Source organism: Cryptomeria japonica, chromosome 4 (genome assembly GCF_030272615.1).
Source record: "Cryptomeria japonica chromosome 4, Sugi_1.0, whole genome shotgun sequence".
Classification (NCBI taxonomy): Eukaryota; Viridiplantae; Streptophyta; class Pinopsida; order Cupressales; family Cupressaceae; genus Cryptomeria; species Cryptomeria japonica.
In genome coordinates, this window is record NC_081408.1 from 762826570 (window position 1) to 762853349 (window position 26780).

The window sequence follows — 26780 nt, forward strand, 5'->3', positions numbered from 1 at the left end:
TAAAGAGAACCGCTAAAATAAAATATATTGAACAAGTTGAAAGTTGACTACTCGAAGTATCTTAACCATATGATAAACTGATTCCCGCTCCTATCAAGAAGAGAACTATAAAGAATCGAAATAGTCCTGTATTTCAAAAGAAAACCTCAAAAGATCATCTTGAATGCAGTCTAAGAATTTTGTTGGTGCAATTATTAAGTATCAAATCTTACATTATTTGAATTTTGCATTATTTTGACTGCACTGATACGTTCAAATAGTTGCTCCTTACAGTAAACATTCATTCTCTAATATATTTATCCAGAGAAACCCTAGTCATTCGCAAGATTCCCTCTTGGGAGCTGAAATAACTAAATCCAGATGAATTTCTAGCACCTGTAATTAAAAAACAACGTTCAGATTTAAAGGCACTTAAGTTTGTGAAATTAACAAGAAGAATTCAGGAATTGTGCAAATAAGCACATGAATCAATAAATAGCAAAGAACGAATTATCCAGAGGAGTTCATCCAGTTTCATATTATCAATAACAGAGTTAGGAGTCTGATTCAAACTTTGTGGTTATCATAGGGACACCTACAACGTACTCTTATCAATGTGTCTGCCTAGACCAAAAAAAATTGAAAACCTGTTAATTATATGTTTTAATTTTTTTTCACTTCAACTAGAAACGATATTGCCAAACGAAAATACAATCGTTTTTATCAGTTATGCATGTCGCTAAGAAAATCTCCGAAGGAAAGGAGGTAAATGCTCTCCATCAACTGCATGAACCCACAATCAGAAAGGAGGTCAAACTAACTTGAAAAAATCACCAGTGCTGCATCAGTACGATGTTCGAAGAATTCACTTTGTGAAATTTGAACTTGTTATCACACACAAAAAAGCTTAGCCATTTCATTGCTGATATTCCAAAAGACAAATCAGTAAATACAGAAACTGATGAAGAATCTTTCAAAAGCTTGGAGCCAAAACTGCTACAACATTAGATATTCCATCAACTGCAACCTTCTCTTGACAAGTTGTGAACCAATTTTATATGAATTTAAATAGAAAGGTATAATACTAATCAAGAGCAAATCAAACCTTTCCAGACATCATGCACCTTTCCTAAAAATATTAATGGTAAAGGTTTCAATCTTTCATTTATTTAGGGCTACCTTCAATGATCTAAAAAGGATCAAAGTGAATTAAAGAACAAGAAATGATGTTTTTTTCCAATGAACCATGGGGACGAGTCCCCCCAAAACCTCACGTTTCTGGAATGGGGACATCTCTGGGATGCAGGGACGAGGATGGGGCATACCCTCACCATCCCTCCACCACCATCAAGACGTCGGAGATTTGTTGGGGACATCCAAACATCCCACGGACACCCAAGAGTCCCTTGGCAGTCTCAGGGAGGCCTAGGAGTCTCCCATAGCCCCCACTCAAAAACTCAGACCCAAAGCAAAAAACGGTGAAAATTTTGTGAAAACGAAACCCTTGTCAAGTTAGTCCCATTCTCTTCATCAGAATATATACATGAAATATAACATTTATTTCATGTATATATTGGCAGGATGTTTGAAAGTGGTTTCAGATCTCTACGAGTTATAATGCAGATTTTAGGTTTTAGAAGATTTATAAATTTTCACTTAGTCGAATTTCAGTAATCAGCAAGTTTCTCTATCAGCATTTTCTCGCTCTCTCTATCTCACTCTCTTTACCTCCCCTAAACTCTACAAATATCTCTCTCCCTATCACTCTTCCTCTATCCTTTCTCTACCTCTCTCTATCTCACTCTCTTCTCTCTCCCCCCAGATCTAGACCCAGTCTCTACATCTCTCTCTCAGCCCGACCCCTGCAAGGGTTGCTACCCTCAATCTCATTTTGGTGTTGCCCCCAAACCTCCATGAAATTATAAATCTAAGCAAGTAATAGGCCATGATGAATCATGATCATAAAAATCTACACGATACATATCCCTTGGTTGCAAATCTCTGCATGTTTATAGTCAAAGCCATAATCAAGATTCAAGACCCTTGCAAGGGGCACTAGCCCTTGACCTCAAACCTCCACCCACCATTCTTAATGTTTACGCAATCATTTCCACATCTTTTACGCTTTAAAATTTTTTAATTATTAGTTTTAAACTTTAAAGTTCACTTAGTATGCCAAATTTTCATTTGCAATTATTCTTGATTTGCACTTAGCTCCTGAAGTTCCAAAACTCTGCCCACCATAGTTAATGTTCAAATTTCAACTTTCCAATGCAATCATTTTCATGTTTTTACTGTTTATTAATGTAGACTTGACATAGTGCAAAGTTTCATTTATAGTTCATATACTGATTCCTTACACCTTTTTATAACTAATTTTTCAAGTACCATAAGTATTTTCACCACCCTCTGTCATCGTCCCCCGCCATCCCCAAACTTAGGCCCTTGGTCCCCTCGTCCCTGAAACCGATCCCCTCATCAGGAAACTCTGCGGAACACTGTTTTATTCCAAAATGTGCCAAATACCCATCGTTTTATGATAGACAAATTTGCCACCTGGTGAAAGCAGCAAAAGTATCAACCTGAACTAGCAAATGTTAAAATGCTACGATGAATTCATCCAAAGTGGCAAAATGCCATCATGCAAGCAGCAGTTGGAGAATGCGAACAGATGTGACTTTTGACACTTCATTTCCAGTCATGTAGGCTTTGTGAGCATCCAGTTCACAAAAGGACTATGCCACAATAGGAAAAGGTTGTAAGTATATTGAAGCTTCTTTCAAGTTTTGACAAAGGGAGAGATAGCATTGTAGAGCACCAAAACACAGTTCCAGTTCATAGCAAACCAGACAGACTGTTGAAACAGCTATTGTAGTTCTAGTTCCTACTTTTGTACTGTTTTACAAGTAATACAACTATTTGAAATACTGTTGGAACGTACCAAGCTGGGTCTTCTCCTCCAAATTGGGGATTTCTCAGATGAAAACTGTGGTGTTAAGTGTGCTGTAATTTCACATTGATTTCCAGTTTGTTTGAATATGGTTCAGCTTCCAAAAGGTTAAATAACAGTTCTAGAACAAGAACAGAACAATATTTTGGTGATTCGTAATTCAAAAAGCAAATTACGGATCATTCGATTCAATATGCATGATACATATGTTACTCAAATCTATCTTTCATGTGTTAGGTTGGTATATTTGTAAGCCAGTTGGTATTTTTGCAAACACTTACAGTTAATCAAGCGTGTTAACAATAAAGTCAGGGCATTAAAACATGCTATTTTGCAATTATTGATATTGCTATAAGCAACACTTACGGTTCCTTGTTTTAAGGCCCATCCATGCTAATTTTGTTCTAATTTGTTGAATTTATCCATGGATGCAGATACTTCTCAAATTAAAATTGATCTGTCTGCATTTATCATTGGTAGGAACATCCTCTCCTCTCTTGTTTTTGTTTTTATATTAATCTCTTTCCCCCTAGAGAGGGGACAATTGGGGTACAAAAAGGGCAAAGGACATCCTTTCAAGGCTCTTTGTTCTTAAGGCCAACTCTTTTACAGGAAGTGATATCATCAGACAGGATCAACTATTACTAGAAAGGTCAGGCAATGCCTATCTCAGAACCAATTAATAAATAACAAAAGCCCGTCACTGAATTCTTCTTGACCTCAAATGTCAAGAGAGTAGTTGCTTGACTTAGCTTTGAGTTTTCATGCATTGCTGCAGCTACTTATTTATTGTTTCTTGGAGAATGTCATTGCCTTGGATTTGTTTCCCTCTTCTGTTGTGTTTACATTATTGAACTTGTAATGAGCAATCTGTAATGTCCCCTTTTGTAAATGCCCTAGTTTTTGGCCTAAAAGTAAAAATTCCACTCGAATAAGAAATGTAAGATGGTTAGAGGCATAACTTTACCAATTAGATCCTAATTGAGACCCCTCAATCATGTTAGATATAAGATCAATCTTTCCTACTAGGGTTACGAACATTTTCTTAATCATCATTAGAGTTTACATAATGCACATGTGGACTCCTTTCAGGCTTAACCCAATGACCCATCCATGCTATGAAGCCCACGGAATATCATACAAGGTGCCTTGAGCCTATCCATCAAGTTCAGGGGCATGGGATTACGTCCAGTCATTCGGCCATCCAGCTTAACTCGAATGGACCACCAAGCTAGTTGCTTTCCTTATATGCCCACATCTCCCCTCAATAACGGAACGGTAGATTGGATAAGCTTTGAAGGAATCATCATATCTATTCTATTATGGATGGACTCCTTAGTGACAAGAGTAATGATGGAGATAAATATAAATAGACATAATAGTAACAATCTGTGATATCTATATAATATTCCTAATTCGTATCAATTGGAAGACAATTATGGTTCAACTTAATCGGAATGACATGCATTACACAGCATACCCAATTCCTTTGACCAGTATGAAGACTGCTGGTTAATTTAATAATTCAGACTGCCAGTTATTTGTTGATCAAATGCTTTTCTTTTTCTTCCGATACCCTTCTTGGTTGCTTGGATTGGATATTTATATCCTCCCACAGATGGTGAGAAGTCACAACCCCTCATATGCTTACAACTGTTTATAAGAGAGGCGACCATTCATAACTAGTTCTTTGCTTAACCTTATTGAATCATTTATTAACCTTCCCTCCAATCGCATCTTAACACTTGATCAATGGTTTTATTGTGGCTTGGGCAATAGCTATTGTAAGGAAAGGCGGGACAGTTAATCATTATTTGATAAGAACTATTATCATTATCGCTGCCTGAGGTTGCTGTTGGATTAATGATGAAATCACTGTCCGTGTGCATGATTGTTGCCCTGTTTAATGCCTAACATTTTGGTTTTAAAAAGAAAATCATGAAGTCTTACTAGTAAGACGATTTTCTGAAAACCTATATTTGAAATCATCTAAGGGCGGTGTGGAGAATTAAGGGGACATGAAAGTCTGCCCTTCCTGAAATTTGCTTGTCCTCGAGCGAAGTTCATTTTCATTGATTTTTGTTACTAGGCAGATCTCGATCAATCCTTAGAGTTTATGGTACAATTAGCTTCTGCTGAGCAGCTCTGATATTATCTTACTTGCAACCCTGACTGTTGACGTGGTTTTTATGACAGCGCCTAACACAGAATAAAGTTGCCTAATGGTCACTTTGCTCTCTCTTGATCAAAGTGCAATTGCATGCTAAGATTGCAGGAAGTTCAAACAATCAACTCCAAGGTTCCTTTATGCTATGGACGTGACTCAGTTGGCTGATGTGATTGCTGGTAATCCAAGGGGCCTTACGTTTTGATCGTTCTTTCACTTTTTTGTTGTGGTTGGAACTCCATCATTGGATATGGCGATTATGTGATGCTTTTGCTTCGAACGAACTAAAATTAACTGAAAATAAAGGGAAAGGGTTTAGAAGGATCTAAATCTACTCCTAAGAGCAATGATATCAATGAATAGTGCTTTGGTGGACAAATTCCGAATAAACCAAGCCTTGCTTCGCCAAAATTAACTACAACTCCACAAGAACCGGTGCAATCTTCTGAGAATGTTGAAGGATTTTCACATTGAGAAAGTGCATTTGAATACCCAACACGGCACAATCCAAACGACTATTCACAATCGAACTTAGCATAAATTTGGGGGTTCAAGCTAACTTTGCACTGCATCTTATAATCAACAAGATGCAAAAAGTATGAACCATGGAAATTCATCAAACACTATTACATTCTTCATTGAAATCAAAGCACTTCATCTAACATTTGAGAATAAAATTCTACTCTAAGTGAGGAAGGTGAAACCATGCAAGTTTTGAAAAAATAACTTAAGTAGACACCATCAGAGAACAATGTTTCACTGTTATTATCTCAAAAACTTATTGCAACAATTTCATACAAATCTCCCTCCTTTACAAATGAGGGCGGTCGCCCCTCTATATAGGCTTCTGGCCTTGGCAAAACCCTAATTAGGGTTTCCCCAAAAGATTCTCCACTCAAGATGCAACAAGGTGGGAATCAGCAATAAATACCCCATAAAGCCCATATACAATTAATTACAATCCTACCCAAAATGGCACCCATAAAGCATTAATTAACCATTACATTCAAAAAGTGCCCACTATGCAATGAATGTACCCTCATGCAAAAATCGCCCATGATGCCATAAATGCACCATCATCTCCTGAATGTGACGGCTGCATGCAAAAGGAATCTACCACAATGCCATAAATGTGACGGTTGCATGCAAGGAGATGCTCCAGTAATGCAAGGTGCATTGACCCGGCTGCCACTTGGCAAGAAACCCTAGGAGAGAGAAAAACTTCTTGATTTGTGAAGGATTTTCATGAAGCTTTCAACTTTTCTGTGCTTCAGAGGAATTTTCAAAGTTTTTTTTCATAATTTCTTTAAATTTAGAACCCGAGTCCATTAGAGAGAGAAATCTCTCACGATTCCAAATCCGTAAAAAAATTTGGATTCTAATAAGATTTGGTGTCTAAAAATGGAAATTTCAAAAAATTCCCCTAGGGGATTTTTGTTTCTCATTCCTCCTTGACCCTTGAATTTTCATGCCTTAGATAATTTTTGAGTTTTCAAACCTGAGCATGGAATCCATTTCAAATGGTGGAATTCATCATTTCCAAGCCTTGGAAGAATTTTCAATTTTCTTGACTAGGCATAGAATTTTGACTTTGATGGAGGAAATCAATTCTTTCCATACTTGCCATAGATACCTTTGTTTGGCACCTATATTCTTCCTTAGGTGATATAATCACTATGCAATGGATTTCTTCATTTTTATGAATTCCTTGAGGCCGCCCTGATCATGCCTTGTGCGCTAATTCTCCATGAAGGAGGAATTCCATTCCTTGTCTACTTTCCTTGAGCACACCACTTTGGCGCCCTCCTGAGGAGTGGGGTGGATCTTTTCATGTGTGAGGGAATTTCACTCCTTTGCATTTTCCTTGCTCCCTTGACTCTAGCGCCCTCCATTGTCCTAGGGCGGAATTCCATGCTTGTGGAGGAATTTGGTGATTTCCACTTTTTCCATGATGTTTGTCATTTGGCGCCCTATGTACTCCTTGGGCGGACTTTTGCATTGGTGGAGGAATTCATGATTTTAAACATTTTCCTTCATCACCCCCCTTTAGCGTCGCCTTCTCTCCTAGGGCACTATTTAGCCTTTGGCAAGGAATTCAATGTTTTCCACGCTTTCCTTGGACACCATGTTTTAGCGCCCTTGTCCAAACTTGGGCATTGAATTGACTTGGGGAAGGATTTTCATGATTTTTTCCTCATTCTCTTTGTCAGAATCTATACACAAAATATAACATTTAAGTATAAGTGGCATTTACTTTAAGTTAAATTTCATGTATATATTGGCAGGATGTTTGAGAGTGGTTTCATATCTCTAGGAATTATAATGCAAATTCTAGGTTTTAGAAGATCTTATATATTTTCAGACTTAGTCAAATTTCAGGCCATTTTCGAATCAAGATGACATTTGTGGATTGATGTGAATTTCTAAACTTAGATGATTTTTTGAGCTTTCCATTCTTGGACTGGTTCCCATACTTGGCCAAATTTTGATCACACTTGTCTGCCTTCTGACTCTTTCGGATTTAGAAATGATCTTTAGGAACGTTTAGTCTTCAGCGTCTTCAGGGATGTTCAGTTTTCAGTGTTTTCCTGTGAAGAACCTGCCAAAAATAGATTTTCCCAAATAGTAAGTGTTTCAAAATGTTAGGCTTTGGACAAAATAGGTCAGGATAGCACTTACTAAAAATAGTAAGTTTGATTTTGGGCAAAATTACACCAATTCAAGAGGCAGTGAAACTTACTAAAGTAGTAAGTGCTCAAAATTCGCTAAATTTTATTGGGAGGTACCTTGAAGGGTCTGGATTCCAGTTCTAAGTTCAGTTAAAAGTAACCCCTAAAATCTAGGACCGAAGGACAAAACCCTAAAATGACCAAAACAAGCCCTACACTTAACCAAATTAGTTCAAACGAAAAGTAGACTTGATCAAATTGACCCCACTCACTTGCAAGCTTAGAGAGACTGACAAAACTGCTGCGAAAAGACCCAAAAACGAAAGCCAAAAGACCAGAACGGCCTAAAAAGTAGGGGGTCCCCATTTGCAATGGGGCAATGTGTGAAAACGTCACAACACTGACTAGAATATGTTTTGGTCTTTACCTCAAGTGGGAGATCTCAATAAGTTTTCTCTCCTTCCTTGAATGATAATTACTCGAGGAATTGATTTCTTCTCTATTTCACAACTTTGCCTTATAGTAGAGACTAAGTGAGTTGCTTGTACACTCATTGAGTTGGAAATCCCTAGGCTCTTCCTCTAGCTATATTATTTTGCAAACTACATTTTGTTTACACGGTCACTTGGTTTTGAGAATCTGGTTTATGGAGGTTGTTACAATGAGCTCTATACAAATCAAAGGACGTAGGTTCAATCAATGTCTTTTATGTAAAAAGTCAGAACATATGACAGATTTAAAACAATTTAAAACACTTAGGACCAATGTTTTATACATGGTATGGTGTATGAATATTATACTTATGGATGTCATTAGGTAAGCCATGGGCCTTGATGCAATGAGATTGTCCCTTGGCCAGTTTGATATATTATTGATGAGATGACAGTCAATTACCGTGGTCCCTAATACCAGGGTACTTACTGAGTATGAACATATGCCAGTTTGGTGTCAAGCATGAAAGAGTGTATGACAGATCAGTATCAAACTTAGTAGACTATAGTAGTCAGAACATATGACAGATTTATGGTATGACCTTCATCAATTCCTCAAAAGAGAGTTTACTTGTTTAGTTGTAGGTCAATTTTATCATCTTCAGTCCAATCATTCAATGATATATGTCTGAATGGCATTAATATAACTGTTAGCATAAAGTAATCATAGACATGCTGGAAATACATCAGGTCTAAACGAAACACAGAGCACTCATTCATTGATTCATCTTTCCCTTGCAGGATGGCAGGATCATAGCTCTGATATCATTTGTAATGTCTCCTTTTGTAAATGCCCTAGTTTTTGGCCTAAAATTCCAATTTCCATTCAAATAAGAAATGTAAGATGGTTAGAGGTATAACTTTACCAATTCGATCCTAATTGAGACCCCTCAATCATGTTATAGATATAAGATCAATCTTTCCTACTAGGGTTAGGAACATTATCTTAATCATTAGTAGAGTTTGAATAATGTGCATGAGGATTCCCTTCAGGTTTAACCCAATGACCCATCCACAATATGAAGTCCACAAGAGATCATACAAGGCACCTTGAGCCTATCCATCAAGTTCAGCGGCACGGAATTACATCCGTCAGTTGGCCTTCCAACTTAACTCGAATGGACCACCAGGCTACTTGCTTTCCTTATATGCCCACACCTTCCCTCCATAATGGAACAGTAGATTGGATGACGCTTTAAAGGAATCATCATATCTATTCTATTATGCATGGACTCCTTAGTGACGAGTAATGATGGACTTAAATATAAATATACAAAATAGTAACAATCTGTGATATCTATATAATATTCCTAATTCATATCAATTGGAAGACAATTATAGTTCAAGCATAAAGACTGCTGCTTAATTTGATAATTGAGAGTCTGAGACTGCCAGTTATTGATTGATCCCATAGATGGTGAGAAGTCACAACCCCTCATATGTTTACAACTGTTTGTAAGAGAGGTGACTGTTCATAACTAGTGCTTTACTTAACCTTATTGAATCGTTTCTTAACCTTCCCTTCAATCGCGTCTTAACACTTGCAGTGCTGAACATCAAAATGGTGCCCACCAAGGGATAATGGTCGTATCTCAGTTCTGACCCTGATGACTCAAGTCAGAATACTTATTAACCAATCCCGTCCTGCCATGACCAGTAGGGGCATAGAGCACTATCCCTACATCTTGCAAGGGCAAGGTGAGGGAGAACTTCATAACAAAAAGGCTTCCTTGTATGATAAGGAGAATCCAGTAGCCATACATAAGTTCTGCCTCTAATACTCCTTCAGTTGGCAAAATTCTGCTAATGTTCACCTAATTCAATCTTTAGAAACAGATAAAGGAGTCCAACAACACTAAATCATGAGCATCAAGACATGGGATTAGAAGTAGAAGCATCCGCAAAAAGATCACACAATCGCATGGGGGTCCAACAACACTAAATCATGAGCATCAAGAAATGGGATTAGAAGTAGAAGCATTCGCAAAAACATCACACAATCGCATGGGGGTTCAGCTAAGAATGATTACTTGTTTAATAGTAATGAACTTTAATTGACCAATGAAAATATCTTGGTATGCAATAAAGCATATACAAATGAAATAACAATTTTACAATCAAGTCAATTAACATAAGAAAAGCCCCCATTAAAGGGTTAATAGGAGAAAAGACTGAAAGAAATAACAGCAAATGGAGCCTGTCTATGGAGGGCAATCTCAAAATAAATTGCGATTAGAGCAGCAAGGGCGAATCCAAGTTTAGAAGGTGGTGGTACTGTAGGATGAATATGGGAAGTTTATTGACGGAGATTCCTTCTTTTTAGAAAACAAGACAAACAGTGAAGCAAAATTGTTAGCTATTCTAGAAGGAATGTGTATGTCCAAAGGTATGGATTGTAACCTTAAGTGCTTGGTAGAAAGAGGCTCACAGGTGGTTATAAATGGCTCTATTGAAGGTCAAGTGAATGACTAGAAAAATTACATTCTAGAAGAATTGCCGATATTAAAGAAAGAGTTTCAGTTCATCTTGTTTAAACATTGCTATAGGAAAAGTTGTAATATTACAGATATACTAGCAAATGAAAGGATAGAGCAGCCAAATATATGTGGATCCCACGGAGTGGCAGCTGGATGAATTGTTGCAAAATGAATTCAACAGTCCTTTACCACCTCCAAAGCCATCTTTTGATTCACTGATATAATCAAGTTTTAAGGGAAAGGAAGTGCTTAATTTTAATTGACTAGGTGGTGTACATCAGATCAAGCAGAGCATGAGAGTTAGTTATTATCAATACAAAAGGGATCAATGAAGGCAGGCAGTAAGCTTTTAAGAATGCTTCTTTAGTCTTTTTAATGGGATTGCAGGAAAGGTATTTTTGGCATTGCTATTAGTTTAAGAGAAAAGAGAGGAGGCTGTATTGCAGATATGAATAGGAAAAGGCACAGTAGCAGACTTGGAGTGGTGCAATGGAAAGTAAGTGATGAACGATTGGGCAAGATTTTTAAAGTATTGGATGCAAAGGCACTGAATTTCATCAAACAGATCCTGTGAGTAGAGGTTCTGAGAGGCAGTGGATTTCAATTTTAAATGCAGCAGTGGTGGTTATATTTGCAGATAGATTGAAGTTTAGGGTGGAAGACATAGCAGTAAAAAATTAAATTCTGCATATTTGACAGAGGTAAAAAGGAAACTGTATATCGACATAAAGGCAAAGGTGTTAGAAGAATTTAATAACAATATGGAACCAATGAAATATAAGTGGAGGTTTTCTTAGTGGAATTGACTGCAACAGAGAACCATTTCTCTAATGTGGAAGTCTTTTTCAATGATATAACAATGGTGGTGCAGAACTTAATGGTGATATTGAGGAACAAGAATTTTGAAATCTCCAGCATATTCACTACACCTTCCATTTCTGAGGAAATAAATAATTCAAGCTAAACAGGAATATTTAGATCTTTAAGTAATGCTGGCAGCTAAGTAAGAGCATTGTTAATATAATAATATGCCTTTAGATTCATGGTATAGTATATACCTTTTTAATTGAATATAACTATATGTATGGAAGCTTAAAATATGTAATGAGGGAAAGATATAGCACTTTGTAATCTGTTTTACAAAATTGAGAGTGAGTCTTGTTGTGACCTTTTCACACATCGCCCCATTGCTAATGGGGAGCCCCTCTTTTCCTGCTTTCTGCATTGTTAGGTTAGGGTTTTTGGTTGCTTAGTGGGCAATTTTGCGTTTCCCGTGCCCAAGTCTCGGAGTTTTGATCATGCCTAGTGCCGTTTAGGGTTTTGAAGTTATAGGATCAAGTTGCTAACGTTGGAATTTAAATGATCCTAATTTTTGTCTAAGTGTTAACCTTCTGGAGCGTTAACGTGTTTTTAAACACACGCATCGGTGATTTTAAAGTGCCAAGATATCCCCAGACTTGTTGGAGTTGATCATGCCTAGTGCCGTTTAGGGTTTTGAAGTTATAGGATCAAGTTGCTAACGTTGGAATTTAAATGATCCTAATTTTTGTCTAAGTGTTAACCTTCTGGAGCGTTAACGTGTTTTTAAACACACGCATCGGTGATTTTAAAGTGCCAAGATATCCCCAGACTTGTTGGAGTTATTTTCTCACTCCTAAGGTATTATTTAAATTGATTCACACTTTATCCCGATAATTTCCTAGTGTTTCGCTCAATTTTTTGGAAAATTTGCCCAAGTCCAATCTAGTTTTGAAGTTTCTAAGTGATTTTGAGTGGTTAAAATGTCAAATTCCTAAGGGAGATCCATATTCCAAGGGTTAAAAGGTCAAATTCCATGCTAGAGGTGCTTTTCCCCTCATATTCTAGACTACCCACCCTTTTCCCCCACTCAAAATCCACACTACATATGGGTTTCCCCTGAAATCCATACTAGCTATGATTTTCCACCACTGTTTATCCATGCTTGGGTCGTTTTTCCCCTGGAAGAACTAAAATTTGGCACTGTGTCGAGATTTTTCCAGACTGCCATCGATTTTCCACCAGGAGTGCGAACTGGAGTGCGGAACTATAGTGTGGATGAAGTTAAGGATGATTCCATGCTTGGGTCGATTTTCCACCAAGCTGTTTTGTGACAAGTTAGTGCGCATTTTTGTGCAGACTCTCAGTCCATACCCAAGTCAATTTTCCACCGAGAGCAATTTGATGAATTTTGAGTCCGGATTTTCATCCAGACTGAGGTCAATTTTCCACCGGGGAGTGTTTTTTGCAAATGAAGTGAATTTGGAGTGTGGATTCCTTGTCCATACCCCCATCGATTTTCCCCTGGCCTGTTTTGCATGCATTTTGATGAAATTTTGCATGGATTTTTATCCAAGCTAAGGTCAATTTTCCCTTGTGGGGATTATTTTGACATTTTAAGTGATTTTAATGGGATTTTTCAATCCCAACCCAGGTCGATTTTCCCCTGGAGGCTCAATTCTGATTTAAAATCGAAATAATTAATAAGTGAGCCCCATTTTAATTGTTTTTTAAATGCTGATTAATGATTATTTAAAATTTTAAAAGCAAAAATTTAATAACTTGCAATAAGCATTTAATATTTTAACCTTCTAGAAGCAAGTTGGTTTTGACAAACAAGTATATAAGCAAGTGTTTTATCCCACATTGCTTGTGTGGTGAAAGTAAGAGGCAAAAGCAAGTATAAGAGAGGAGTCTCTAGCAATATTTTATTATTAAATCTACTAGGTGTCTCCATGAAAGGCGATTTTTCTCTCTTATTGGTGAATTTTGGCGAAGTGCTGAAGTGGAGTGTTGGGTTGAAGATTCTTTTCTCCTCCATTTTTTCCAGCTTAGCTATCGATTCCATAGCTGCCATTGAAGTTCATTTCCAAATTTTTCGATTTTTCCCAAGTTTGGCGATTTTTGGTAGAAGTTGGCGATTTTGTTGAGGATGGTGATTTTTGACATTTAAGAGCTTTGGCGATTTTATTCTCCATTGTTGCTTGCTGTTCCAAACCTCCATTGTTGCAGATTCGAGCTACATTGAAGACATTTTCAGAATTTTAGAAATGGCGCCATGGCTGGAAAAGTTCGATTTTTGCTTGGAGCATACTTTGGTGAATTCAATGCATGTTTGATGCCACCTTTGCCTCCCTACTTGCTGTCATTTGCTTCAGATTTGAGTTTGCTTCAGATTTAGACCTCCATTGTTGGCTGTACATTCAATTTTCAGAATTAACTTTTATTGCCCAGCCAGCTGTAACTTTAGTGATTTGCATTTGGAGACATTTTGGAGGCATTTTGGGAACATTTTCAGACCATTAGAAGGCTGTCTTAAGGTCTGCAACTGTGTTAATGGCTGCTTGTCCTCAGAAATTTATCTTTTACCAGCCATAACTATGTTTCCAAGATTAATTATTTTCATCATCAAGACTCATTTTTATCAAGTTTGTGCATATTTTTGAAGGATTGCAACAGGTTTTTTGAAGTTAATTTATTACTTGCAGGTTGTCTTCAGATTTGTGACCTCCATTGTTGACTGCGGAAGGTGTCCTCAGACATTGTGTGAAAACACAACCTTTCACACCTTTCCTTAGTCATCATTGATCTGGTATACTCCTTTGCACTTTAGTTTGCATAATTTCTAAGTATAAGGAGGTATTAATGAATTTCATAGAGGGTTTCCACGCCCTGACGTTGTCACATTTTGAATCTAGTTGTTAAGATCTACTAAGAGTGTGGATTATTCTCCTGACTTCATGCTCTAATTAGCTAAAATCTCTAGAAAGTCAGGAATTTTATCAAGAACATTATTTATTTTCCTAAGTCTAACTTCAAGCTTCGTACAGGTGCGATGTCAAGGTCTGGATTTAAGGAAAGGAAGGAACTACAGAAGATGCTAGAGACTGGATTTTATCCAGAGCTCAAGATTTCGTCCAAATGGAAGGAGATAACAGATACAAACATGCATTTCCTAGACCTGAACCAGAGGCGACAACAGATGTTCGAAGTCGGAAATCAGGTTCCTTCCCCAGCATATGCGAACATTATGAAGAGTGGTATTTTTCATGCCGCTGGATTTCCACAATCCATACAATGCAGTGAGTTCATCCTGAAGTGTGCACAGTGTTATGATCCTCTCATGTGAATGATCAAAACTCCTAAGGGCGTTGTTATTGCCTACCTTGTTGAGGATGCTATTGCTGAGGTGTTCGGAATTCCATGCAGAACAGACATGAAGGATGCGACCAAGGATGAATATACAGATAGATACACGAAGAAGATGGGTGCATGCAAGAAAATGATAAACAAAGAATGGATGATAGAGCCTAGGTCTCATCATTCCAAGGCTCCAAGACACTCATGTGCGTAGACTTCAAAGAGGAGTATAGTGATTTGATATTCCTACTCAACAAAGTGATGGGAATGCCGCAGGGTGCAATATTCGATGGATGGATGTTCTATTTCATCCAGGATTGTCTTAGAGGAACATTAGTAATTGGTCTAAGATTATAAGTGACAATCTGGACTTTCACCTGAGGAATGTAGAGCGGTCCAAGTCATTCGCCATGACTTCCTACCTAGTATACCTGCTTGCACGATTTGTTTCATACAAAGGATTGATATGCAAAGGTGAAGTCGGGAATGGGCAAGGACAATTCATGAGTCATGAATGCTACCCCCAACTAAGCATGTATAAAATTGAAGACTATAAGAGAGTGAATGATGCATTCACTATGTACATCACGCGGATGCTGCAAGGCAGAATCCACAGAAGATTATCCAAGGAGGCAATAGAGTTAATAGAGAAATATGGATCATGGCATATTCAGTTTCCCACTTTCACATACCTTAGGATTCATGGGTTTCAATCCGAACCCTACAAGCTTCCTAGGTATCCAACCGACAGAATGATCTTGTTGGAAGTAGTGAGACAACTTCTAGAGTTTGATGTCATTCAGAGAGAGAAGCACAGGACAGGCATGACATTTCCTATTTCAGTTGAGAAGACGTCAAAGGTTTGTCAATCTGCCTCAGCCGCCAACACTGCAAGTGAGGAGCTTCCATTCTATCGATTTGCAACATATAAGAAGAGAGAAAGATTTGATCCAGATAAGAAAGTAGGAAGGATTAGGGGAGAGAAGTTCATTCACAAAGTTGACATAGAAGATTAATGGGCCAACCTGATGGTCCAAAATGTCAGTGGATTTCATGAGGAAGTGTGGATTTTTCCTCATTCCTGATCAAGTGTTAGATGACAGAGATCATACGCATCCACAGTATGAGAGTGAAATGAAGAAAACAATCTTATTGCCTAATTGGTGAGAGTCAGAAGAGATTGACTTGAATGTATTGATGAGAGAGGTCTTGAGTTTCTCCCGTGCATGGGTAGATGTACAAATGAATAAGTTAGTTGATATGGGTGTTCCCTTCACTTATAAAAGGACGAAGCCGGAAGAGTCTACTTCCGAGGATGATCAGAGGACTATCAGTGATGTCAGGATTCACGCAAACGAAGAGAGTCAAGCTCCGAATAGAAGGAAGAACACGCCAGGAGAAGTCAGAGTCAAAGGGAAGAAGATTGAGGAGGTGAAGAAGAAGAAACAGAAGACTATCATTCCTCCACCTATCACTCTTTCACCACCTCTCAGTGTCTCATCAATTAAAGTGATTGAAGTAACAAAGCAAAACAAGGAAACCCAACAGTGTTCCAACACAGTGATACTACCAGAGAATATTCAGGAGTTACATGCCACAGCGACATCTGCACCTCCAAATGAGAATGATGATCAGTCGGGATCCCCTACTGTCCTTTTGGAAGTTAGTTTGGGAAATGAGATATATGATTTGACCAGGAATAATCCTGACAATGATGATGATGTTATCTCGGCATTGAGAGGACTTGATCGAGAAATGCGTCTCGATGATGGCATGGAAATGGCCACTATTCCTGATTGGTTGATGAGAAGTATGGAGAAAAGTAAGAAGATGATAGAGGCACAACCTATTGATGACATTGATGACTACCTAGCTAGGAGTGCTAAGGAGAAGGAACCCAAGAGAGCTGAGATTTTGTCGCACATAGCTAGAGATGAGACAAGAATGCGAATTGCACAGATTGTTGTTCCTATTGCAGGCGTGACAACAGACATTGCTACTCCTATGGATTTTATATCACTTTCGTTGCCCTTGGTCGTACGTCCAAAGAGCAAGAGTTTCAAGAGGTTGGTGATAACCTCAAGGCAATTGACGCAAGGTTAGACAGAGAAATCGCAAAGAAGGAAAGGTACAGAGAAGAAAATATCCGACTTAGAGAGTATATTGCAAGGATAAGGCGTGAAAATCCCCCTTTATTTCCCCTATTGCAGTTGACCATGGAATACATTCACACTATGAGGCAGCGAGAGATACACTCTTGGAGGTGGAAAAGTGGATTGAGAGTGCAAGAAAGCAGGCAGATGATTTCCTTACTCAGTTTGTCCATGCATATGATAGGACAACCGGGCTCGTGTTTAGAATCCAATATTTGGAGGGAGTTTGGGAAGAATTTTGACATATTCAAGAGAAGACTATTCCACGCCTCCAGGCTTGAAGAAGATTCCTCGTTCCACCTTGGTCAGCGAGAACATTGTGCACAGTAGAGACAGATACGATTTCCATGGCTGGTATTGTTCATTAGCCATGAAGAAATCAACTTATGAGAACGCCCAGTCGAGCTGTATGGAGATGGAGTGATTGATTCAAAAAATTCAGATGAAGATCCTTGCCTCGATTGAGGAATTATTGGGTGTTGATGTTAGTGATGCAAGTGGTTTACACATAGCCGAATTAAGAGACAAGATGAAGTTTATGTATTTTTGCCAATTGGACTCTTTGAAGAAGAGTCAGATGAATGACTTGGTCTCTCTGTTGATTCATGCTCATAGTTCGCAGAAGCTTATGCCAGATTGGGAGAACACTTTGGATGCTTGTTCGGATTCATTGGACGTGATTGATTTACAGCAGGATACCTTGCCTACCATTTCCATGGAAGAGTTAGATTCAGTATTGGCTAGATTCTTGGAGTATGCTAGGAGAGAGAAAGAGAGAGAGAGAGAGATGCGGGGAGGAATCTTCTAGAAGATTCCCTATTTGATGATTAGGTATCTTTTCATTGGGCCATATGTTGGTGGTACCATTTTTTATGTAAACCCTAATTAGGGCAATTCTAGGGTTTTGTTGGCATGATCTTGGCCATTGATCTTGGATCAATCTTGGCCATCCATTTTGTAAGAGACTCTATATATACCTCCTTGTCTCTCATTTGTAAAAGAGAGTTTTTGTAGAATTGTTGGTATATGTTGCAGCTATTTGAATCATAATCATTGTTCAATTGTTGCTGATTTTGCTCTTCAAGTGTTGTATTTGCATTCATGGTTCTCAATTCCTCCAAGTTAGATTAGAAAGTTCAATTAGAATTTATTTTTCATGTATGTTAGATTGAGTGAAAGATTTGTTGAATATATTTTGTGGAATCCTTAGTCCGTACCACTAGCCTCTTGCCAATGGTAAGTGCGCCTTGTGTGGTCAACTGGAAATTTAAGTAAGCTTAACTTCAACTATTACGCATCCCTTGACAAGCATCAACTTGGATGGTGTCAACCTTTGATGGTGATAGTCTGAAAATCCTTAAGTATACCTTAGACGATTGCACTAAGCTTGTGTCAATACCTGTTTGTGAGACCTTGCCTAGTTTGATTCCACTAGATCTGTTCATCATTTCCTACATTCTTAGGCTTAGAATAGATTTCCTGAACCCTATTCCTTTTGCCCATTTTTTAGTAAGAAGTAAATCCAGAGCCATATTGATAAATCCTAAGTTGTCAGTTCACCTATTCCGCATCATCATAATTGAAGAAGATAATCCAAACATTTGCGTAAGTCCCCAAGTGAACACAGCAATTCACATCGACCATTGAGTTACCCACAGATCAAGACCTAACATGTAGAAACCTTGGAATCATTTTAGTTGATCTCATTCTTAGCATCTAAGGTGATTTTGTTCAAGAGAGGGTAAATTACCTTGGTAATTTATTCTGAGATGTTATCTGCATAAAACACACATCAACAAGTCCCAATAGAACCCATAGCTAACTTTTTGTCAGATTAATATATTAATTCATATGAAAGATTACAGCATTAAATCCCAGATTTCCAAAAAGCCCAAAGGGCCTAAAGACAAACAATATGAAACTATAACCCTGAGTATGCACAGAAAAGGAAAACCAACTCCAAAGCCCTCAAAAACTTTCTGGGGTCGGATTGGACATAGAGTTTTACTTAGAAACATTAATCCTTATGAAACCTCATCAAGCTTTCAAAAATATTTTCAAAGTTTAAAGCTACAGAAATGAAAGCATAGCAGAATTTTTATGAAAGTTTTTATTTTAGTAGAGAAATTTAAAAAACCAACTAAGGGCTTTGAGACGGCCTCAAAAGGAAAAAACCCCAGCCTAAAACACCTATCTGGTTAAGAATCTTCTTCTAGCATTGATGGAGGCTTTGGAGCTTGGCCTCTTCCAGAACCTCTACTCGAAGGAAGACCCCTTCCCCGACCAGAATTACGACCTGAGCCTCTGCAACCACCTCACCTGCTCTATTCTGCTTGGGGTTCCTCCGCTTCTATTTTTAAAGGCAAGACACCATTAAGTCTGGCAAATTCTAGAAGCTCTTCCCCCTTGCCCAAATCTTCCGGATTTTCCCCCAAAAAACGCCATTTCAGGAATCTGAGGCGCATGCCTACACAGGATCTATGCTTTTGAAGGTCCTTGCCAGTAAGGTCAAGCAGAAAAGGGTAGAATTTGATTAGCTCGTCGGGAACGTTGAAAAGGAATTCTCTCGCTCGGCCGAGGAGCCCCGGAATCATGTCGCGCCTTGTTAAGAACCTCTTGCAATTCAAGTAGGATGTCATTAGGAAATAGCCTTTTGGTGAGGGTCCAGACTGCTTGTTTGTCAAGCTTTAGATCCATGAGGGAGGCGACAAACCGAGATGAGATGCTGGTGTTGTCGCGAGGATATTCATCCCTGCTAATATGCCCACTGCCAAGGATGAGCTTAATGGCCAGGATAACCGTTGGCTCAAGGAATAGGAGGAGCCTCTTCAGCCTTAGGTCCATGATTTTCCTGAAGGAGACTTGACAGGTGGAGGCCAAGAGAGAAATGGGAGTGTCCGCACCAAAACATGAGATTGGTCTAGGGTAGACACTCGTAATAAATCCAAACGGCTCCTCACCAGACATAGCTTCAAGAATCTGTAGCTCCTTGATTTTCTTTGTGTGCAATCGCAGAGATAAACTAGTTGATAATCGAGGGTCTATAGCAACTTAACCTGTTTTGTATGCGATTGCAGAGATAAACTAGTTGATAAACTTGCAGAGGAAGCTGAATAAAGGCTAGAAGGCACTTTCTTCGACATGCATTAATGAGAAATGTCTTGCAATGAATTCGCCTGCAAAGGTGGCGAAGGATATCTGTCTCTAATCATGCCAAATCTCCCGGCTAAAGAGTTAATCTCTATCCCAAAAGCAAATTATCTAAATTATCTATATAAAAAATAAATATAAAAAAGCAACCGTACCTTAAAAAAATTATCTAACTATTTAATGGTGGAAAGATAGTAGCAGTTTGTAATAGCATTTTATAAAATAGGGAGTGGACCCAAATAGAACCCACAGCTAAATTATCTTTAAAAACAATAAAATTAAGAAAAGCGGCCATACCTAGGGTGTCTAAAGGTGTACTATATAATTTATTAATTTGTAATGTAAAATGATCAAAATATTCTTAGTTTATCACAAATGGCTTTCACCACAAAACAGCAAAGAAGAAAATAAATACTTGAAAACATAAGAGGAACACATACAGTGACCATTCTTTGTAATACAAATAATGGGAAAAAGCCACACATATTATCAGGCTGCCAAGGTTTTCTGAGTAGAGAATCTCAATAAATATCATTACAAGGAAATGAAGCTTGCCTTGAGTTGATCATCTTCCAGCACATTCATTAGTCATGGAATTGGCTTCAAACCAGCAAGGTCTGATGAGCTCCCGACACCGGCAGCATCTGATAAGAAGAGTAGAAATGGCCCTGAAGCCCTGCACACAGCAACAATTGGCAACATTTGATCAGTAACATCTACCCACAACCATGGGGCTTGGTCAATATAAGATTTATCACTGTAAAGGGAAAGAAAATGGTTAAGAAGTAGACAACCGTGTGGATGACCTGCTCTTGATCAAACCTACAGTATGTGTAAGGGTCTCTTTATAACTCCCTAATTGCAGAAAAGCACAGTCAATATTTGGATGACCCAGTAACTGGCCACAACTAAAAATGATTAATTAAAATAGAAAATATTAACCAACAAAATTTACAATTTATTATAACATTAAAAAAACAAGTCACTGACATGGTTTTAAGTATGTTATATTCTCAAGGTAGTGACATGGGCAGTATCACCTGTCTTAGACTTTAGAATTAATGCCTCAGAACAATGTAAATCTATCATAATGCAGACAAAGTTTTACACAAGATTATTACCTATAATATAAGAATTCCATTTCATTGACATTAAACTCTTTAAGTAAAAATGAACTGACTATAAGCCGATAATTTATAGTGCTAATAAACAAATTAGATTCACAATCTGAGCACAAAGGAATTCACTAAAATGCTAAGTTAAAATTAGAACATGCAACTCGTAATTAAAATACAACCATTAAATTTTTAAAAACCAAAGGCTGGCTCTCAGCTAATAGATCATGCTAGTCAAACTAAATTGGGTTCCAAACCATTAGAATTGAATACATTAGATAATCAGTAAATCCCAAACAAGATAACAACTCATACACTATTGTAATTAAGTGTTCACTTTACAAGCCAAAGTTAGACTGCATAGTCTATGATTAAATAGTTCCTGCAAAGGCTAATGTTTCAGTACACTTGAGCAAGAGGCACCCAAGGCCAGTTCATTGGAAAGAGGTAAGCCCAGTGATGAGTCTCATAACAATAATCATTATACTATGTTGCTGGTTCGGGTACACATACAGGTATGCTGGTACGGCAAAAAAATTGTGTGTGTGTGGGGGGGGGGAGGGTGGGTGGTGAAGTGTGTGTTGCACATGTGTGAGCATGTAAATACATTTGATAGTATAATTACTTCATCATTGATCAATGGTAGTGGTAGTTCAAATTTTCAATATTATATCTTATATCATATATCATATAAGTCTACGACAACTAAAACGAAAATCATTACAATTACAGAATTCAAAAATTAAAACAAATATAACAAAAAAATTGTATAATCGTCTTCAACCTTCATCAATCATCAAGAGGATCTAGATCATGGTCATCATTTGGTTCAACATCATATGAACCACAAGTAAATGCAATGCCACTCCCACAAGGTGCATCATGTGTAAGAGTCTCGTCATCATCATCATCATCATCATCATCATCTATAGTGACTCTAACAAACTCTACAATAGATGCATCCAAGTTGGTACACTCAGGGGCTACGTCCAAATGCTTCGTTGCCCCTTCCTTGTAATGATCTTGCTTATATGCTAGACAATGCAAGTTGGAATGGACATAAACCAAGTCTTCTTCTCCTTTTGCAGCCAACCAATCATGCTTCACTGGGCTGATAAAGGAGTATATGCCCCAATTCCATTCAGCCAAAGAATGGTTTGCAACCCATTGAAATTGTAGAGAAAACCACCACAACATAAAAAATAAATTAAAGAATGGTAAGTACTAAAGTCTACAATACAAATGTCGAAAAATAAAAAATACTTGTGATAGAATCTTGATTGCAAGAGGCTAGAGGAACAAATAATCTTGCCCATGGAGGTACCACCATTTATGAGCATCTTCTTTGTATTGGTCTTGAAGAACACAAATACTATGATCTCGTATTGAGATGAACTTGTCAAACTCTTTCCTAACATTATCCACCACTTCTACATCTGAGAAGAGTCTTTGAATGCCTGTTGCAGTGGATTTGGTCACGCCCTTTCTAAATTTCATTTACCCATTAAGTGAAAAGGTTTAAGTCCCTAGCAGTCTTACCGAGTCTTTCCACGCCTCTAAAAATCCACTAAGTCTTGTCAAATTAGGAAACATTTAAAGTCTTTTACAAAATTTCAGCCTTTAAGGGTGATTCTGAAACTGTCATTGGGCCCGACAGGGTTTTTATAACCCATTCAGTACCTAACAAAGTCTTTAGCATTCACTTTTGTCCACCCCAAAAGTATTTCCCTTAAAAAACTGTTTAGAGTCTCTCTTATGTTGGATCGTGCTTTGGTTTCCAAAATGTCCCTTTTTCAAAGTCTTTAGAAGTGTGGACTTCAATTCTTTTGCTAGCAGCTTGAAGACTTAGTTTCAAAACCATTGTTGGAACCCGACAAGGTTTTCACAACCTTGTCAAAGTCTAATCCCTAATTCAATACTTTCATGAAACTTCTGCCTTTCAAAAGGAAAGATGTTTGTTGAAGAAAGTGAGTTTCGAAACTCTTTGTGAAGCCCGACAAGGTTTTCACAACCTTGTCGGAGCCCAACATCAAACTCACAACCATGCTTCATAAGTAAAAGATTGCAAAGTCTTGTCAAAGAGAAAGAAGAAAAGAAAGCAAGGAGGGGATAATATAAGGTTCTGAAACCTCTGTAGAGCCCCAACATGGTTTCAACAACCTCTCAAAAGGTCATTTCTCTTTATTTCAAACTCTGTTTTCAACGCTACGCCAAAAGAGGCCACCTACCTAGCATTGAATGTTGTCAGAGCCAAAAGGAAAATTAATGCTAAGGCATTATAAAGGAAAGGTAACTCAAAGCAAGTCATTTTACAGGTGTTTGAGTAATAATTTTGCAGAGGGTTTGAGAACAAAGAACAGAACTACAAAACAGAAGAAATTGGCCATGCCAGCACAAGATTTCACACAAAGGGTACTCAAATAGCAGCAAACTAGTAAGTTATAGTTCTCCCAGCTCTGTAGTCACGGTCTTTGTTCAAAATGAACATTTTTCACACAAATTCAACGGTGAAAGTTGTGCTCCCCTACCATCACTCTGCCAATTTTTTCCCAAGGCACAATTTTGAGCTAAAATTCAATCAAAATGAAGTACTAATATCTTGGCTATGAACACCTATCAGGCCTAACAATACATTGCCAAAAACTGGCTAGACTAGGGCACGTAAACTTGGCTGAATTCTGGGAGAGGCTGAATAGGGAAAACAAAACTCCCATCACTCAAAGGATGGTTGAGAGTGGTCTAATACAAGCGGTTCATTTCCCAGTAGCTGTGCAAAGCCCAGACCTATTATTGGAATGCATAAATCATTATGACCCTGATACTACACAGATTAGGACCAATGATAACGATTCACTCATCACCCTTGATAGGGAAACTGTCTATGGATGTTTCCGCCTTCCAGAAAGAGTTGTAGAGCAGCTATCTGATTACATTGCCGACAAGCTCACAAACCTCAAGTTGCGGATTTGGATGCTACGGCTGTGGGAGTAGATTGTCCACGAGCTCACAAACCCCAATTTGTGAATTTTGGGTGCTATAGCTATGGAGGCTAGTAAAGGAAGTAGGTGGGAATGATAGTAGGGAGGTCCATGATGCAATGAAGAAGATTTTGCTTGATATTTGTCAGTCATTAGACTCAAAAAAGTCTTTGGCATAGCTCAATCTCTGTCATGTGTGTCAATGCTTCCAGTGCTGATTGGTACATACATGCTCTATGAGGATATAGACACTCTTCAAGATTTGGCTAAAGTGCATGTGGATTGCATCGTTGATCACCTTCACACTTTTGAAGAGCCATATCAAGCTCTTTAAATGTCTGGAGATGCTGGACAATGTCCTTCCTTTTGATCTTATGATGACCAATGCTGAGTGTTGTGAGGAGGGCGCAACCAAATAAGGCCAAAGTGTTAAATAATGTTTTCACAGGTGGCAGTGTTGGCTAAGTTAAAATTAAGCTCCTTTCATTCTATTTGCTGTTTTTCCAGTCTGTGTGATGGAAGGTAATGGAGGAAGAATTTTTTTTGGCCGGTTTCAGACATCAGATGAGGGCACAACCAAATAAAGCCGAAGTGTTAAATAATGTTTTCACAGGTGGCAGTGTTGGATAAGTTAAAATTAAGCTCCTTTCATTCTATTTGCTGTTATTCCAGTCTGTATGATGGAAGGTAATGGAGGAAGAATTTTATTTTGCCAGTTTCAGACATTAGATGATTTTATGGTCATATTACCCACTTATACTTGTAAAAACACAACAGGCTATGTGGGTTTAAAATCCTTCTTCCTTTGTAATTGCATGGTGATAAAGGTACGATAATCTACTTTTACTATGGATTGGACCCAGTGATCTTCACATTGCCGACATTCAGGCTTTTGTGCTCTTTTTTTCGCAGCCCCTGGATGCCTAACTAAGGTCCTATAAGATATATATATATATATATATGTATACCAATTTTAACAAGTTCGTAACTCCAGCAGACATCTGGTGTAACAATTATTGAAAGCTTTGAGGTATGAACAATCTTTAACAATTCTTAAGAATGAAATTCAAAGAAATATATTCCACTTGTCAGGTGCAAATTTCAGTGGCAATAGTAAGCCAACTTAAGAAACTAGGAGAAAAAACTCAAGAATCCCAAGGTGTGTCAGCCCGAGCAAGGCCAGTTTTCAACTTTGATGGCTTGGCACTTGATAACAGAGAAAAAGTACCTACAAGTTGCTCGTTTGTATCTCTGCCCCTCACTCGTATATGTAACCGGTTGTCAGGTGCAAGTCTTAGTGGCAACAGTAAGCCAACTTTAAGACACTAGGAGAGTATCACAAAAACTCAAGAGTCTCAAGGTATGTCAGTGCCCAAGTCGAGCTGACTCTACTTAGATGTGTTAGAACTTAGAAACTGATAAAAGGGAAAAAGTACCTAAAAGCTGCACATTTGTGTCTCTTTTCCTCATTCTAACATCTAGATTCCTGTTCTCCAGCACCCACAAGAGAGAAACACTGTTTTCTAGCAGTTTTGGGTAACGTTAATTTTTCGTGATTTGAAACGATATTGTCCTGTCCCTCATTCTATTAAGAGTTCTATTTTGCCACCCACAATACGAAAACAGTATTTATTTAGACAAATTTTGGGTGATTTGAAATGATATTTGACCTATTAATTTGCCAAAAAGCAGCGATCTTTCTCACCGAGTCTGGGCCTGCCAAATGCAAACTGAAGCCCAAATCTCACTACTATGGTAAAATCTATACCAATGCCAAGGCCAAGTCTCACAGCTATGGTAAAATCTATGCCAAGGTTTATATTTCGAGTCCGAACCTCACAACTTCAAACCGGCACAGTGAGTGTCCACGTGTAGACCATTCGGCCTTGTCAAGCATAAGTTTTTGTGAATACTAATCATGAAAGATAGGCAATTGAAAAAATGACTCTATATAACATCTAATAGATATATATGGATTGGGTATGGAAGCAATGCTATGCTTTTAATAAATGTAAATGGAAGGGGGCAGAGCAAGGTGAAAAGGAGTGTACCGCGAGAAATGGAGTGGGAACTGCGGGAGCTGATGCTGAGGCGGGTAACGAGCAATGCGGAAGAAACAGCAGCGTGTAAAGGAACCATTGTCTGTGCAAGTCTTCGCCTGTTGATGCCCGGGCTTCCATTTTCAAACAGGTTTCTTATTCTGCGAGGAGGTCTGGCTGTTTGTGATGCCGAAGAGGAATTTCTGAATGAATAAAACGCAGACCTCGCACCCCTCGAAAACGAAGATGCTCCATAACGGGCCGCCATTGAGGTCGCTCGAGGCAAGGCAAGGAAAGGTAAAGAAAACGATTGATACGAGAAACAATGTTGCAGACTGAGTTTTGAGCGAGCGACCTTCGCATGTAGGGTTTTTGTTCGGCTTTTAAGGGTTTAAGCATTTAGTTTTGAGCGAGCGACCTTCGCATGTAGGGTTTTTGTTCGGCTTTTAAGGGT

At 38.2% G+C, this 26780-nt stretch overlaps 1 protein-coding gene across 4 annotated transcripts; it reads right to left on the reverse strand.

The window, feature by feature from the left end:
- Positions 1-26780, reverse strand: LOC131061620 (uncharacterized). 4 transcript variants are annotated; one of them, XM_057995395.2, is made up of 4 exons: positions 26339-26778; positions 21001-21049; positions 20750-20870; positions 1-375 (listed from the first exon to the last, which is right to left on the reverse strand). In XM_057995395.2, the coding sequence occupies exons 1-3, from the start codon at positions 26592-26594 to the stop codon at positions 20783-20785; spliced, it is 393 nt and encodes a 130-aa protein (XP_057851378.2). In that variant the 5' UTR covers positions 26595-26778; the 3' UTR covers positions 1-375; positions 20750-20782. The 4 variants fall into 4 exon arrangements, with proteins under 4 accessions (XP_057851378.2, XP_057851376.2, XP_057851379.2 ...); XM_057995393.2 differs by having other exon boundaries at positions 20989-21049; positions 26339-26776; XM_057995396.2 differs by lacking the exon at positions 1-375 and adding an exon at positions 439-762 and having other exon boundaries at positions 26339-26780.

What these genes read in the sequence shown, in the direction of transcription:
- LOC131061620 (XM_057995393.2), bottom strand. Translation starts at nt 26,594, where the DNA reads ATGGCGGCCCGTTATGGAGCATCTTCGTTTTCGAGGGGTGCGAGGTCT. An exon ending in TTCCCACTCCATTTCTCGCG is followed by an intron (nt 21,050 to 26,338) that starts GTACACTCCTTT and finishes TTCTGCAATTAG; the next exon opens with GGAGTTATAAAGAGACCCTT. An exon ending in AAGAGCAGGTCATCCACACG is followed by an intron (nt 20,871 to 20,988) that starts GTTGTCTACTTC and finishes TGCTGTGTGCAG; the next exon opens with GGCTTCAGGGCCATTTCTAC.